General features: G+C 45.5%; 1 protein-coding gene across 3 annotated transcripts in view; it reads left to right on the top strand.

Annotated features, from left to right (window-relative positions):
• ZDHHC3 (zDHHC palmitoyltransferase 3) overlaps positions 1 to 17987 on the top strand; it is an 85662-nt gene that overhangs the window by 9537 nt on the left and 58138 nt on the right. For all 3 annotated transcript variants that reach the window (XM_083188556.1, XM_083188555.1, XM_083188557.1), the window contains one exon: positions 15068 to 15192. In XM_083188556.1, the coding sequence (XP_083044682.1) occupies positions 15068 to 15192 (125 nt within the window). The remainder of the gene's footprint in view (positions 1 to 15067; positions 15193 to 17987) is intronic.

The raw sequence follows: 17987 nt of genomic DNA on the forward strand, positions 1-17987 counted from the left end.
ATGACAAGTAATTAGTCAATGTACATAAGAGTTACATAATGGGAATTACATTAAAGTGACATCCTTTTAATCTCTCTCTTTTTGCTGTTATTATGCTTAGGTATCTTTGGGGTGTATTGAATCCCCGCCTCTATTTCCGATCGGGGAAATACCAGTGGGCGCCTATTCAATTATGTTTTTCTCTACAGCATTGAAGAGGCATCTTTCAGAATGGACCCGACTTTACAAGCCGTCGGGCCCTTTCTGCCGAGAACGGACGTGGATTGCCAAGACCACAGCAGGATCTCGACAATCCAAGGCTGTTTTCACGGACACGCCCCCTTTTTGCTGATTGGCAGACAGGACATTGAATCCTGCCTGCTGATAAACAGGCGAGGGGGCAAAAAACAGGCCCCCCAAGGGAGGTATTCAATCTCAGGTCCCAACTGTTGGTGTATCCTGACAGTTGGGACCTGAGATTGAATACCTTAATCTCTTCTGACTTTCACAGTCAAAATTGCCCTTATCCATTGATCTTCATGGTGTGTACACACGGTGGGATATGCACTGTTGATTTTGACTATATAGTGCAATTAACACGTGCTATGCAGCACCTGATCCCAATTCGATTCCAGTATGTGGCCCCGCGGCTTTGGAATCGAATGTAGAAATAGACTGCTGCAAAGTCTATTTCTACTCTCTCAGAATGAGGGCAATGCTGCTCAATGCAGCATGCCCCCCCCCCCCCCCCCCCCCCCCCCCGCGATGCCATCCCTCCCTCCCTGTAAGCCAATGCCAGCACCCTGCTGAGTCCCAGGGGGATATCTAATCCATGGCTGCCCCATCAGCTGGTGTGGAACCACATTTAAAATATCAGGTTGGAGCTAGGATTTGGTGTAAAAAGCAGCACAAGTTGAGTATCCCTTATCCAAAATGCTCGGGACCAGAAGAGTTTTGGATAACGGATTATTAAGTATTTTGGAATATTTTTATATTTAAATGATGTATTGAGGTACCTAGCATTATGTTATCAAACACATGAAATACACACAAATATATTTTATTTGGTACTTATGTATTATCTGGGCTGCCGATTTTTTTGATTGTATGCCTTAACTTAAGGCATACAATCAGATGCGATGCGATATCGCATCGCATACGACCATATCGCATGCGATGCGATGACCCGATTTTTGGATAGTAGGGGTATGAAAAGGACCCATTTTCCCATTGAATTCCATGTTAAAATGGACTCAGTCCATTTTAACATGGAATCCTATGGAAAAATCGGGTCCATCGCATCGCATGCGATATGGTCGGATGCGATGCGATGCAATGGACCCGATTTCAAAATCGGCAGCCCAGTTAGTACATAAGTACCTTTTATTTGTGCATGAAACAAGGTTTTAAAATATGAAACAAAGTTTGTGTACAATCTCAGACACTGAATTTAAATGCCAAGCAATCATATCCTCGCACATATTTAGTGCCAGTTACATGTTATTTCCCCAGTAGTGCCAGTTACAGATGTCCTCAGTAGGTTTTTAGCAAAAAATAATAGTACATTTTGGAGACACTGGTTTTCGGAATAATTTGGATAAGGGATAATCAACCTGTATACATTACCAAATTGTTAACCATGCACCTCTTCAAAGGAGTTACTATCCTGCTATAAATTTTGAGTAGGTAATTTAAATGCTTTGAAATACTGAAGGTTTACCATGGGAGGACTACGTTATCATTGTCTATGCAATGTAAATCAAACCGCATAAAGCAAAAATTTTATGCATCTAATATGTCTTTTGAGTTTTTTTGATGTGCAACCGCTTTTCAGTTACTTCTTTTTGGGGTTTCAAGCTAAGATAAAAGTTATATGTTTTCAACAAAGTCTTATACATGTGCCTACAAAGCCTGCCTGGCACGTACTACATAGATAATAAGTGCCGCCAAAGATTCCTGGTGTATTTTACCCACAAGATTAATAACTACTACCTTTGATAATAGATTGTAACTTTATTTTTTTTTTACTAGAAGTTCCTCTTTATCAAACACTAAGCAAAGCCATTTTGTTAAAAAATATATATATATTAGGATAGCTTTGCAGAGTGGTGAAATGTAGACTTGCATGTATGGGTCTGTTTCGGTGTGGCTGAATTTTGTGGTTTTCTCACTGCGCATGCTCTGTACATGAGCATACACAACTTTCAGCAACTATAGGACGCTAATGCACATTTCTTCTGTTCTTGCTACACAAGCAGTATCCAGGCTGCTACTATACATACACAAAAATATACACAATACAGATTTAGGGCCAGATTAATGAGCCTGGTGAAGTGATAAAGTTGCTTATATTTTATCAAAGGCCAATCAACTCATAACTGCCCTTTTTAAGCCCAGTCTGTAACATGACAGTTATGAGCTGATTGTCCGGCAGAGAACCAATCACATTATCACCTCGCCAAGCTTAATAAAACTGCCCCTTGGTCCGCATTGCGCATATACTGTCATACACTGTTAATCATATTTATGTTTTTTTTGTTATTTTAAAGATAGGTAAATATATATTGATTTTAAAAGTAATATTTGATTTTGCAATGTGCTCATGATCAAGTTCAGATCCTAGGGGCGCCTTGATTCAATATAGTTTCGTAATCATTGGGTTACCTAACAAAAGTGAAAACATTATCTTGGGGTTTTAATGTTTCAAGTATTCTTACATGAGTATGGTTAAAGTATCCTTTTGTCTGGCCATACACTGTGTTATTTGCATTCTCTAGTAGTATGTCACAGAGACGTGTCAGCAACCAACAGCTTAGCATAATTGCTTTTGAGAGTCTCCGTTATCCGGGAATTTATTTACTCAAAAAGGTGTGTACGCTAATGGCACACAGTGGAAACTCATAGCTAATATAATATATTGTTATATGAGAGCACTTAGTAATATACTACCTTGCAGACTTTGTTGCAGTGCTGTTCTCGTGATTATGCAGGAAACAAGATTATGCTGCATTTATGACTTTTTCCCCTTCGTTCTGCAGGGGACACTGTAGTCTGGTTGATTGATGGAGTGTGGTATATGAATCCGACAGTCAGGATCCAGAAAGTCATTAGCCCGACGTCGGGATCCCGACTGGCCAGACAGCATGGCGAGCTCAACAAAGCCCCTTGCGGGCTCGCTGAGCTCGCCATGCTGTGGGCACAGTGGCTCGCTACACTCGCCACCTATTCTATTCTCCCTCTATGGGGGCCGTGGTCCCCAACGAGCGAGAATAGCTGGTAGCCGTCGGGAACCTGGCTGCCGGTGTTTTAACAGTCGGGATCTTGGCATCGGGTAAATGATTGTCGGGACCCTGTCCGGCTGCCGACTGATGGGATAGAGCTGGTGTACTGAGGAGTCGTCACTTCTTAACTTTGTAATGGCTGGCTCCTCCCCCCTCTATCCCCACCCAGACCCCAGTCTTAGAAAAAAGTGCCCAAGGAGTTGGTCTCCTGTGCAATAGCTCCTGAGGGAGCTTAGGTTTTTATTTGATTTATATACATTTTATTTAGAAGGTTGAACAGGCAGATCCTTTAGCAAGGTCTGCCTGCACCATGGGACCCTGGAGGGGACTGGTCGTCACCGCATGGGGTGCACCTCCAGGTCCCATCCACCGGAGACGCCCTCTGGGGACCCGCCGCAGCCGCTTGCAGCTAGCTTTACCGGTCCTTAAGATCCAAATCCCTGCACTCCAGGGACATCAAAGGCTACCAGGAATGGGGGGGGGGGGGGGGCGGCCATTGCGCAGTGGCAGACAGGGGGAGCCGGGCTCTGACGGCCACTACATGTGGCACGCTGTCAGAGCCATTGGCGTGGCTATTTCAGAGCCTCTGCTGTTTTTTCTCCGCTGCCATTACAAAGATGTGGGGTGGGGGCATGGCTTTCTCCTTTACTCTGTCCCCCGCTGATGTCAGGGTCTCGGCGAGCATGGTGAGGGGAGGGGTCGGAGTTTGTTTCTCCTTTTGCTGCACGGCGCCATTGCAGGCATACGTTCCAGCGGGGCTCCCTCCAGATTAAGGCAGGCCTTGGTTCTCCAGCTTCCTGGCCTCAGAAAAACACGCACCCTCATACAGCTGCAGTACTGTGAGTTGTTGCAGGGAATTTTTTCTGTGCACTATACACCAATTGGGTGTTGTTTTGGGCTGTGGCTCCTCTCTCACTGTGTCCACTCAGGTCCCAGTTATATTGCAGTGTTAAGTCTGTGAAACCAGCATTATGGCCGGAAAGGCTGCAACATCCAAGGCTGCCTTAAAGCTTTATGTTTGCAAGATATGTAAGGAACAGTACTCACAACACATTAAAGGGGTTTCCTTATGTGCAAATTGTTACAATGAAGTTCAGGTCCCAGTGGTTGTTCATCAACAGCCTCCTGCCCCTCTAGTCTCAGTACAAGTGGGGGACCCCATTCAGTCTGTCCTGGCTGCAGAACTGGCAGCGTCTCGCAGGGAAAGGGAGACTCTGCAGGTGCAGGTTTCTAGTCTATCTGCTGCTGAGCCACCATTGGCTCTTAAACTTCTTCAATCTGTTAATAATTTAGCTCAGTCTGTAACTGGGTTCTCCTTCAATACTCAGCCAGGCCCCACAAAGAGGCCTATTTCATCTGTATTGACCAAAGATTCTGATTATGAGAATGATGAGTTTACTACTCCTTTGGTACAGGAAGAGGAGCCTGTGGAAGAGATTTCCCAGGGTGTAGATGGTTTAATCAGGGCGGTTAAATACACTCTGAACACTGCAGAGGATTCTGTCCCGGAACAAGTGTCCATTTTTGGACGTGTTAAAAGACAATCATTTTTTTTCCCTGACTCTAAAGAGTTGGATAGGCCTTTAGTTACAGCTTGGAAAACTCCTGATAGCAAGTTTCAGATTTGAAACAGTTTAAAACTGCTTTACCCGTTTTCACCTGATTCGAGGGGTAAATGGGAGAATTCTCCTCCTCCTGGCGTCTGTTTTGCGTTTATCCAAACGCACCACTCTGCCGGTTTCCTGGGGCAGTCACTTTAAAGGAGGCACCCGATTGTAGACTATAGTCTACTTTAAAATCTATTTACTGCTCTGCAGGAGTGCTTTTGAGACAAACTTTAGCCTCTGCTTGGGTGGCTAGGGCCATGGAGGAATTAACCCTCAGCCTTCAACAAAACAGGCCCTGTTCTGAATTGGTCCCTTTGGCAGAATGCCTTAAGGGTGCTGCTTCTTATGTAGGGGAGGCAGCAGCAGACATTTCTGAATTGGGGGTGAGAACCTCAGCTTATGTGGTTTTGGCCAGGCAAACCGTGTCGTTGTGGTCTTGGCAGGCAGAAGCAGAAATTAAAAAAGCTGTGGAGGGTCTTCCTTATACAGGGGACTTACTCTTTGGACCAGAGTTGGATGAACTCCTCTCCCAAGCCACGGGAGGCAAGTCCACCTTTTTACCATCTTCCGCTCCAGTCCCAAAGCGTCAGTTTGTGGGGCAGTCCTTTCGTTCCTTTCAAGGTTCCTTCTCCTACAGGGGCAGATCTCAAGGAGCCTTCTCTTCCTTCAGAGGACGAAAAGGTAGAGACAGCAGAGCCGCTTCCACAGCAGAGCCCTCTGTCAGAAAGCAGGATGCCAAACCAGCAGAAAAATCAGTGGCATGACGGTCTTCCAGCTCACTTGGGGGAATCGAAGGTGGGCGCCCGGTTAATGTCCTTTCTGGACACATGGACAGACCATTTCAAAGATTCATGGGTACTCCAAATTATTTCCAGGAGATATCAAATAGAATTCCCTGCCATCAAAACGGGAGTCCAATGCAGCTCTGTGTGCCTCCATCCAAAAACTCCTAGTTTCTGGGGTTATTGTTCCGGTTCCGATGCCACAGAGGGGTCTAGGCTACTACTCCTGCCTCTTTGTTGTAGCAAAGCCGGACGGTTCGGTCAGGCCAATTCTGAACTTAAAACATCTCAACGAGTACGTTGTTTACAACAAGTTCAAAATGAAATTCATCAGGACTGTAATTGCAGGATTAGAAACAAACGAGTTTCTTCTATCTTTAGACATCAAAGATGCTTATTTACATGCCCTGATCTGGGATGGCCATCAGAAATTCATCCGTTTTTGCCCTCAGGGATCAACACTTTCAGTTCAACGCCCTTCCATTTGGTCTGTCCTCTGCGCCCTGGGTATATACCCAGATCATGGCCTGCATTCTTCACAGGTAGAGGAGCAACAGAACACAAGGACATGCACTGAAACTAGAGGGAGAAATTTGAGGAAGAATTACTTCACAGAAAGAGTAGTAGATAAGTGGAATAGCCTTCCATCAGAGGTGGTAGAGGCAAATACAGTAGTACAATTTAAACATGTTTGGGATAGGCATATTGATATCCTTACAAAATATAAGGATCGAATATGGTTTGAGGTAACATGTTTAAAAAAGGGGCAGATTCTATGTTTCTATGCATGGTTTCCGCTCTCTGGCTCCAGGGGGTGACCATTGTCCCATATTTAGACGGTTTGCTGCTGAAAGCCCCTTCCAGGGAAAAATTGCAAGAAGACGCTCTTCTGACATGCCGGTTCCTCCTACGTCTGGGTTGGATTATGAATTTCCAAAAATTCTCTGCTTCAACCGTCTCAGAGGTTAATTTTTCTGGGTCTTGTCCTTGACACGAAAGAGGAAAGGATTTTCCTACCACTGGACAAAATTGTGACCTTACAAAACATAGTGCGGCAGGTATTTCAAGCACCACGAGTTTCAGCTCATCTCTGTACTCGGCTGTTAGGCCTCATTGTAGCCTCGTTCGAAGGAATTTGTTTTGGGCGTTTCCACACATGCTCTTTTCAGTGGAGTCTTCTAAGCCAATGGTCGGGGTCCCACCTTGACAGCCGCAAGAAAATAATCTTGTCCAGGGAGGCTTGTGTATCCCTTCAGTGGTGGCTTCGGATGACCAAACTTCTCCAGGGGCGCAGTTTCAGAATTTGTAAGTGGACCATCTTGACAACCGGTGCCAGCCTCCACAGCTGGGGGCATTGACGGAGGGCCACGTGTTCCGGGGTCGGTGGACACTTCAAGAAGCAGCTCTCCCGATCAACATCTTGGAGTTGCGTGCCATTTGTCTTGCACTATTGCATGCACACAACCTTCTAGCAGGGAGAGCAGTTCGTATTCAATCGGACAATGCCACGGCGATTTTGTACATCAATCGCCATGGAGGTACGAAGAGCCATGTGGCAAAGAAGGAAGTCAGGCCTATTCTGGAGTGGGCAGAAACTTATTCGGAGAACTTTTCCGTCATCTTCCTCCCGGGTGTTGAAAACTGGGAAGCAGACTTTCTCAGTCGCCAGGATTATCATCCGGGGGGAATGAGCCCTGCATCCAGAAGTCTTCCAGCAGATTACTCAGAGGTGGGGAACTCCACAAATTGACCTGATGATGTCCAGACTGAACAATAAACTCCCTCTTTATTGTTCCAGGTCCTGGGACCCAGCAGCAGTGGCAGTGGATGCGCTGTCAATCAAGTGGGACTTCGCTCTTGCTCATCTATTCCCTCTGTTTCCTTTGATTCCAAAGGCTCTCAAACAGATAAAAAGAGGGTCAGGTTCCATGATTCTAATTGCTCCGGATTGGCCAAGGAGGTCGTGGTTCTCCAACCTGCGTCGTCTTCTCGTGGAACCCCCTTGGTGGCTCCCTCTCCGACCAGATCTTCTTCTACAGGGTCCATTTGCCTGCCCAAACTTACCTCGGCTGCGTTTGACGGCCTGGCTGTTGAGGCCGACCTGCTAAAGCGGAGAGGTGTTCCACCGGCAGTGATTCCTACTATGATGAGTGTGAGGAAAATATCACTGCATCTGGAAGGCTTATGTCCATTGGTGTGAGACAAGGAAATGTCCAAAAGCCTTTTTCAGTCTTCCAAGACTGTTGGAATTCCTTCAGGCTGGCTTTGCGGCTGGTCTCCGTTTAGGATCTAAAAGTCTAGGTCTCAGCTCTTTCGGTCTTCTTTCACAGACGACTCACTTTGATACCAGAGGTCCAGACTTTTCTTAAAGGAGTGTTGCGAATTCAACTGCCTTTGTACCTCCTACAGAACCCTGGGATCTGTTGCTTGTTCTCCAGTTTCTCAAGTCAGAAGTTTTTGAACCTATTGAATCGGTAGATTTGAAGTACCTGTCATAGGTGACTATCATGTTGTTGGCCCTGGCGTCAGCGCGCAGGGTTTTGGAACTTTGGGCCTAGTCTTGTAGAGCTACTTTCTTGATCTTTCATAAGGACAGGGCTGAATTAAGGACAAATAAGGATTTTCTACCGAAGGTAGCTACAAAGTTTCATGTTAACCAACCCATTGTAGTTCCGGCCTTCACCGATGGTCCGGATTCCTTGGATGTGGTTCATACCCTAAGGGTGTATGTCTCAATGACTGAGTCTGTTCATAAATCAGACTGCTTGTTTGTACTTTACAGCAATCATTGGCTCGATGGCTTTGTTTAACTATTCGAGAGGCTTATCGCCATGCCCACAGGCAACCTCCCTCCAGTGTTTCTGTACATTCCACTAGGTCTGTTAGCACCTCCTGGGCTGTTTCTAGGGGAATTTCTATCTCGCAGGTTTGTAGGGTGGCCACTTGGTCCGGCTCTTATACTTTTTTCCTTGTTTTTACAAGATTGACACGTTTTGCCAGTTCTGCGGCTTCGTTTGGCAGGGCAGTTCTAGAATTTGACGGCAGATAAGAACCACTTGGCCCATCTAGTCTGCCCCTTTTTTTAAACATGTTACCTCAAACCATATTTGATCCTTATTTGTTTGTAAGGATATCAATATGCTTATCCCAAGCATGTTTAAATTGTACTACTGTATTTGCGTCTACCACCTCTGTTGGGAGGCTATTCCACTTATCTACTACTCTTTCTGTGAAAAAAATCTTCCTCACATTTCCCCTGAATCTTCCTCCCTCTAGTTTCAGTGCATGTCCTCGTGTTCTGTTGCTCCTCTTCCTGTGAAGAATGTCTCCCACCTGTACCTTGTTAAAGCCCTTGATATATTTGAAAGTTTCTATCATGTCCCCCCTTTCCCTTCTCTGCTCTAAAGTATACATATTAAGATCTTTTAGTCTTTCCTGGTACGTTTTGTGATGTAGGCCATGCACCATTTTAGTTGCTCTTCTTTGTACAGTCTCTAATGTATTTATATCCTTCTGGAGATATGGCCTCCAGAACTGAACACAATACTCTAGGTGAGGTCGTACCAATGACATATACAGTGGCATTATTACTTCTTTCTTTCTACTGCTGATACCTCTCCCTATGCAACCAAGCATCTGACTTGCCTTCTTCATTGCTTTGTTACATTGCCTACCTGCTTTTAAGTCACCTGAAATAGTGACACCTAGATCCCTCTCTTCCTCAGTAGTTTCCATTATAGTGCCATTTATACTATATTGAGTCTTTGGATTTCTGAGACCCAAGTGCATGATTTTACATTTTTTGGCATTAAACTGTAGTTGCCATTCTCTTGACCATTTCTCTAATCTGCCTAGATCCTCAATCATTTGTTTTACCCCTCCTGGTGTGTCTACCCTGTTGCATACCTTTGTGTCATCTGCAAAAAGGCACATTTTACCCTCAATTCCATTTGCAATATCACCAATAAAGATATTAAAAAGCACCGGTCCAAGTACAGATCCCTGGGGTACTCCACTTGTAACCTTTCCCTCCTTTGACTGTACTCCGTTTACTACAACTCTCTGTTTTCTGTCCTGCAACCACGCTCTTATCCATTCAACTATCTTAGAATCCAATCCCAAGCTTTCAAGTTTATTTAACAGTCTGCGATGTGGGACAGTGTCAAACGCTTTACTAAAGTCTAGATAAGCTACATCTACAGCCCCACCTTGATCTATTACTTTAGTCACCCAGTCAAAAAAGTCAATAAGATGTGTTTGACATGATCTTCCCCCAGTAAACCCATGCTGTTTTGGATGCTGTAAATTGCTGGTTTTGAGATATTCTACAACTCTTTCTTTTAAGAGTGTTTCCATCAATTTCCCTACTACTGATGTAAGGCTCACTGGTCGATAGTTGCTTACCTCTTCCTTGCTTCCACTTTTGTGCAGTGGGACTACATTCACTGTTTTCCAGTCCTCTGGGATTACTCCAGTAGCTAGTGACTGGTTGAATAATTCTGTTATTGGTTTTACCAGCTCCCCTTTAAGCTCTTTTAGTATCCTTGGATGTATCCCATCTGGCCCCATTGATTTATCCACTTTCAGTTTTGAGAGTTCTGTGAGGACTTTCTCCTCTGTAAATGTACTTGTCTCTCCCTCAGTTTTCTGACTATACTCGCAACTTAACTGTGGCCCCTTCCCCTCTCTTTCAGCAGTGAATACTGAGCAGAAATAATTATTAATATTATCTGCTATTACATTGTCCCCCTCAAGAAAACTTCCACTCTCTGTCTTCAGTCTAATTATTCCACTTTTTGTTTTTCTCCTTTCACTTATATACCTAAAAAAAGTTTTCCCCCCTTTACCCACTGACTGGGCCATTTTCTCTTCAGCCTGTGCTTTTGCACATCTGATTACCTTCTTAGCCTCCTTCTGTCTAACAAGATACACCTCTTTGTCCTCATTCTTCTGCGTCTGCTTAAATTTCTTAAAGGCCAACTTTTTTGCTTTCACAATACTTGCTACTTCTTTTGCAAACCACAATGGCTTTCTTTTTCTTGTGTTTTTCCTAACTCTTTTGACACAAAGTTCTGTTGCTTTTAGAATTGCACTTTTTAATTTTTCCCACTTATCCTGCACTCCTTCCAAGTTCTTCCACTCTGCCAAAGAATCCCTTACAGAGTTTCCCATCTCTACAAAATCAGCCTTCCTAAAATCTAACACCTTTGTTTTTGTGTGCGATGAGTCAGTCTCTGTCTTTATTTTGAACCATACTGCTTGATGGTCACTGGATCCCAGATTTTCACCCACATTTATGTTCTGCAGGAGTGCCTCCGCTCTCCCTCCCGGGAGTAGAAGCTTTGGTATTTCCCCTTCAGTCAACCAGACTACAGTGTCCCCTTGGTACTTACCGATAATTCTCTTTCTCCGAGGCAGCAGGGAACACTGCACACCCGCCGTTTGTTCTCCTGCCATTTTGCCTATGTACATATATGTTTTGTGTGGTCATATATGTTGTAGTTATGCATGTGTCCAACCATTTTCTTATACTCCTCCTTCAAAATGCTTGCATGTCTCTCCTCTCGGACACAGTTTTTTCGGTACTCTTTACCTAGAACGGCGCCCGCGATTGGTATCGCGGGCGTCGGGGGTAAAAAATCGCGGGTACATAAAAAACGGGTGCGACGCGATGCCCGCGATTTTCCCATAGGGATCAATGTTAAAACTGTGATTGGACGCGATTTTACTGTTAAATGCCTCAATGCCCGCGATTTGGCCATAGGAAACAATGTGAAATGGGCCACAGAGCCCTAATAGTGCCCTTGAACTGTGAAATGGCCCCCACAATTGTTAACGCCACCCCACGATCAACGTCAACCCGAAGCGTGGCGAGCGGTGGCGGTACGCGTCCTCCGACCTTTTCATACCCCCACTATCCACGTCGACGTGGAGTTGAGAATAGAATAGTGTGGCGAGCGCAGCGAGCGGACGCGGATACCTTCACAGGTAAACGCGTCCCTTCGCGGGCTTCACAGGTGTCCGCGTCGCCATGGACACCTGGGAAGCCCGCGAGGGGACGCGTATAACTGTGAAGGTATCCGCGTCCCCTCGCGGGGCTTGCTGCGCTCGCCACGCTTCGGGCTCGGTGGCTCGCTGCGCTCGCCACACTATTCTATTCTCAACTCCACGCCGACGTGGATAGTGGGGGTATGAAAAGGTCGGAGGATGCGTACCGCCGCCCCTCACGGGCTCGCTGCGCTCGCCACGCTTCGGGTTGACGTTGATCGTGGGGTGGCGTTAACAATTGTGGGGGCCATTTCAGACTTCACGGTGACTATTTGGGCTCTGTGGCCCATTTAACATTGTTTCCTATGTAAAAATCGCGGGCATTGAGGCATTGAACACTAAAATCGCATCCAATCTCACTTTTAACATTGATCCCTATGGGAAATCGCGGGCATCGCATCGCACCCGTTTTTTAGTGCATTCGATGGTCGCGATGGGCGCCGTTCTAGGTAAAGAGTACCGACTGGGGTCTGGGTGGGGATAGAGGGGGGAGGAGCCAGCCATTACAAAAGTTTAGAAGTGCCGACTCCTCAGTACACCAGCTCTATCCCCGTCAGTCAACCAGACTGCAGTGTCCCCTGCTGCCTCGGAGAAAGAGAATTATCAGTAAGTACAAATTCCTCTTTTTTTTTTCTTATGTGTTTCGGGGGGGGGGGGGGGGAAGCATTGTTTACACAATCCTTTTGTGCAGCCATGATCTGGGGTGATTGGCCTCCTCCGTCCCTCCATTGTAACCCCAACCCTGGCAAACTGAAAGATAGTCCAGCGGCGGGCGGGAGATTTTGAAACTCCTATTCATTTGAATAGGGCAGTTGCTGAGTGGCTGAGGGGTCTGAGGATGGGTCTGCTGAAGGGATCAGCAGGCTCTATGAACGACCTGTGGGAACCCACATTGCATTGTCATAAAGCCCAAATATGGTAAGTTTTTAAATGATTGGTCAATCCAATCGATCAGAAACTGCCATATCATTTTAAAAATCCTGTGGGGGAACCTTATTTTCTGGTTTTTTTTTTTTATACACAATACTTTATTCTTGCCCAGAATCCAACCTTCTAATGAACCTGATAATTAATGAGATCAGTTACCTATTGGCACCCAGAGTGAAGCACCGGTAGGCAGGATTCAATGTCCCATCTGCTAAATGCTGAAAAGTGGGTGTGGCTGCGAGATACGGCCGTGAATCGTTGAGCTGTGGCTGGAAGTTCGACAATCCACGGCCGTACACGGCAGAATGGGCACGATTGCTTGTAAAGTCGGGTCCATTCTGCCGAGATCCCTGTTCAATGTTGTAGGGAAAGACTGCATTAAATAGGGCCCCACCGCTATTCACCACCTGCTGCATTAAGTGGCGACCCTTGCCGTTTTGACAGCCATGCTCGCCGTTTCCACTTCACTGGAAAAACCCAACAAGGTGGAAACGGCGAGTGCAGGGGGTCAGTTGAATACTGACCTAAGTGCTGTGACGTTACTGCTCGCCATCACAGCTCGCATGGGGCATTGAATATACACAAATGTGTACAGAACCCAGCCGCAGGGTGCAGGCGCACAGCTCAGCCCCCAGAGGGTGTTGCCAAAGCGGCAACACCCCCCCCCCCCCCCCTCGTGGGTGATACACACCTGGCGGCGGTGCCCCCCCCCCCAAGGGAGGAGGTAGGATCAGACCATCGGTGGCAGCGGCGTGAAACTCAGCCTAGGGCCCAATCTTCAGCCCCAGGCCTTACTGTCTCTCCCCAGGCCTCACTGACTCTCTCTGCCACCACCGCCCACGCTGGTTCTCCTACAGGAAGATGGCCTGTTGAGGCCTCCAAGATGGCGCCGCAAATGGCTGCCAAGGAACTGTGCACTCAGCTATGTAACCCTGTGTCTTTGCTCTAATGTTACCTGTCTGGCTGCTGCAGTGACCCGTGGCTCTGCTGATGGCTGCCTAGGCGCTGTGCAGCTCGGCGGGCATGTGTTCCCTGCATGTAATGTTTTAATGTAATGTATGCTATGTCCTTTCACCTCCCCCCCCCCCCCCCCAATCCCTGCTTGATGCTGCACTGTGATCCGCAGCAAAAAATTCCTAGTGTGCGCAAGCACACACGGCTAATAAAGTTGATTCTATTCTATTCTATTCATCCACTGCCTCTTACCTCCATCCATCCATCCACTGCCTCCCACATACAAACTTACATCCATCCATTCATCAATCCAAACACTGCCTCGCTCATACATACATACATATATACATACATACATACATACATACATACATACAGTGTGTCTCACATGCATAAATCCATACACTGCGTCCCTCATACTTATATTAATGCATACATCCATACTGTGCTTTACATACATACGTGCATACATACATACGTGCATACATCCATACAGTGCGTCACCCATCCATCCATACAGTGCGTCCCTCCTACATCTTATCCTAACCTTCTGTTTATGCTCACTTCTGTGTCACCCCAGTCTTTCCGCCCCTTCCCTTTAGAATGTAAGCTATCTATGTATTGGCAGGCGCTGCTGAACCCTTGTGGTGTCATATAATTAAACGACCAGGCCATGGCGCTCTCTTCTAGCTGACACCCTACTCAACCCTGTAATTTGCCTATATGCCTGGAGATAGAATACCCCAGGATATTGAAGAACAAAAGACACATGTGGCCAAATGTAATGACCTCCGAATGCGGTGGCCATCTGGGATGCTGGCCGAACTCGGTTGTGTTATTTTTATTTCTGTTTTGCCTTGTAAATGATTGCCCCGTCAAAAAACCTCTGAGGGCGTTCCGCACGGCCGCTGAACCTTGAGGCTGTTACATACATTTTGTTAATGGTTTTCAAATAGTATGTATCTTTTTGGATGTGGATATCATATCTACCTACCCTGCAAACTAATATTATGATGTAACCAAAAGATTGGGAAACACCATTTTATTTTTCATAGTCTCTCTGCTTCTGATCAACTCTATATATGTTGTCTTATTTTTTTATTTTCTGCATCTATTTGCAGTATTTTATCCTGTAACCAATAAAAAATTATTCAGGAAGGTTTATCATGGTGCTTTACCGTAGCTACCCTTACTGTATGTTAATATAATTTGTATAAAGGTTTGTTTACCACCACCTTCTCCTAGCTGGAGCCCACTTCCTGCCTGCTCCATGCAGCAACCATAACCAGGGTTTCTCCAGTTCTCTGTTACAGAACTAGTCATTGTGTTTGCCACTTTAAAATGGAGGATGATGTATGAGCTTCTGATTGGTCCTCCCACTCTCACCCCCTCCAAATATTTTGTTTATCGCTATTAAGTATTTTAAGTTTATTTTGATTGAATTAATAATTTATTTTTTTCGTTTTCATTCTTTCTTGTTTTTATCTAGGGCGCGGTTGCTAAAGGAAATGCCACAAAGGAATTTATTGAAAGTTTGCAGCTTAAACCAGGGCAAGTGGTTTACAAATGTCCCAAATGTTGCAGCATAAAGCCAGATAGGGCTCATCACTGCAGGTACTGTCGAGCCATTCTGTCCAATTCCCCATACATGTATAACTGTAGAGTCATTTAAGTGGAAAATATATATTTTTTGTTTAACATGATGTAATTAATAGTGGTTCGGGCAGGATTATTAGTGCAGTTTTTAGTCTGCCACTTAAAACATTTACATAATTGAGCCTTGGAGCTATTCTGCTGGATAAATTATATGCTGGTTTCAGACACACCCCAGTGATTCTTAGAAAATTGCCAATTATTTAAGGAGAGGAGCAGTAAATAATGTAAGTAGCATTATCAGATTTGTCCGTGGCACATCCGCATTAAATGTTAGATCTCAGCATATGGATTCCCTTTGTTATACAGTAATAAAGGCTAACTTCCACTCCCATGTGTACAGTTCCTCTTGTTATCTGTGAGCGGTTTTTACAAAGCAGTTGTAGCTCATTACTGAATAGAATGGTCTATATTTTTAGGATTCTAGTGTCTCCATATAAAATGCTTGGTATACAGTCATAATACCGGTGCAGGATCTTTAACCCCTTCCCGACATTTGACGTATATATACGTCATGGCCGGGATGTACTTCCCGACACATGACGTATATATACGTCATGACTTTAAACTGTCACCGCGTCTATAGACGCGGTGACAGTTTAAACATGTCTGCTGTCCCTGACAGCAGACATATCCCAGCATGCCCAGGGGGAGCGGCGATGCCTCCCCCCCGTCGGCGATCGCTGCGATTGGCTGTTCAATGTGAACAGCCAATCGCAGCGTTTTTCTGTGTTACCGGCGAATCAGACGCTCGGTAACACAGGGATCAATTACCGCCGGGTGTGAGGGGGCGTGAGGGGGTCACCGGTGATGACCACACCTCACCCCACCTGCCCCCAAGGCTGTGATTGGTCCGTCGGACCGACGGACCAATCACAGCCATAGCGCGTGATTTAAACTAACGGTGACTGCGCTGCAGACGCCATTCCGGTCTGGAATTGCGTGCAGAGCGGTCACCGTGCCAATCTGTCGTGATATACTGACCTGATCCTTGCCTGATACTTACCTGATCACCGCTGGTAGCGTGCTGCCAGCAGCTGGATGCTTCCTGGATCTTGTGACTTCCTGTGTGCTGCTGCTGCAGTGTCATAGAGTGACAGATAGTGACAGATAGTGACAGATAGTGACAGAGAGTGCTATATTTTGTGTCTGCTGCCCCCCCTTTTGTGCTGATCAGTATATCTGTGCTGATCAGCAACTTTTTGGGGGTGCAGGTTTTTTTTTATATATATATATACCTGTCAGTTGCACCAAAGGTTGTGCTGCCTGTGCAACTGACTGCTGCCCCCCCTGCTGCCCACCCTTTTGTGCTGATCAGTATAAATTAACTGATCAGCAACTTTTTGGGGGTGCAGGTTTTTTTTTTTTATATATACCCTGTCAGGTTGCACCCACAGTTGTGTGCCTGCTGCCCCTCACTGCTAATCAGTGTTGCATCACTGCATCACTGATCTGCAGTTTGTTTTTTTTGGAGAGTGCAGTGGGGTTTTGTTTTTACACCCACGTTGCTTTTGTGGGTGTCCTGTGGCCGCTGAGCGCTGATCAGTGACGTACATCACTGAACAGCATTTTTGGCACAGCGTTGATATAATTTTTTTTCTGCAGTTTTTTTCTGCAGTTTTTTTTTTGGAGAGTGCTGTGGTTTATTTTTTTTAAATTGTTTTTACACCCACGTTCCTTTTGTGGGTGTCCTGTGGCCGCTGAGCGCTGATCAGTGACGTACATCACTGATCAGCATTTTCGGCACAGGGTTGATCTATTTATTTATTTTTTTTTTGGATCAAATTCCTGTTGCCTTTGAGCGCTGTTCAGTGACGGACGTTACTGACCAACATCTGTGCTCAATTTTTGGCGCAGGACCCTTTTTTTTTTTTTTTTTTTTTTTTTAACCCCTTCAAGGTTGTACCAAAAGCTGCCTTGAAGTTGCTGAGTGACGTACATCACAGATCAGCATTTTTGCCACAGGGTTGATCTAATTTTTTTTTTTTTTATTGGGATCAAATTCCTGTATAAAGTATTTTTTTTTCTGCAGTACATACACACTACATACCCCCCGTGTTGAAATAAAGTTTGTACCCCCCCTACACTATACACGTGTTGAAACATTACACTTACAGAAACACAAAAATAAAAATGGCATCCCAAATGTCATCCCAAATGTCATCCCAGTCATCCAGAAGAATGTATTCAGCGGAGGAGGCATATGCCATGCTTGCCTCTGACTCTGACACAGCCAGTGATGCAAGCGGGGAATTTGAAGGATTCGTCTTAACCTCATCTTCCTCCTCTAGTGATGAGGGACCCCCTCAAAGACGCCCCCGTAGAGCAGCTGAGACCCCCCCCCCCCCCCAAATGATTGATCCTGTATGGACCCCACCACCAGACAATTTTGAGCCCCAGGTTCCTGAGTTCTTGGCCATCCCAGGAATCCAATTTGATTCAACAGGTCTCAGAGAAATTGACTTTTTCAAATTATTTTTCTCTGATGATTTTATAAATTTAATGGTGGACCAAAGTAATTTATATGCCCAGCAGTTTATTGCTCAAAACCCTACGTCATCATTTGCTAGGTGGACCCCTGTAGATGCAGTAGAGATGATGACGTTTTGGGGTCTGGTGTTACATATGGGCATAGTAAAAAAGCCAGAAATTAGGCAATACTGGAGTACAGATGTTCTGTACAGCACCCTACTTTACCGTATGGCCATGACTCGGACTCGTTTTGAGACAATCCTTAAATTTTTACATTACACCGA

Source organism: Crinia signifera, chromosome 5, assembly GCF_055691185.1.
Source record: "Crinia signifera chromosome 5, ASM5569118v1, whole genome shotgun sequence".
NCBI lineage: Eukaryota > Metazoa > Chordata > Amphibia > Anura > Myobatrachidae > Crinia > Crinia signifera.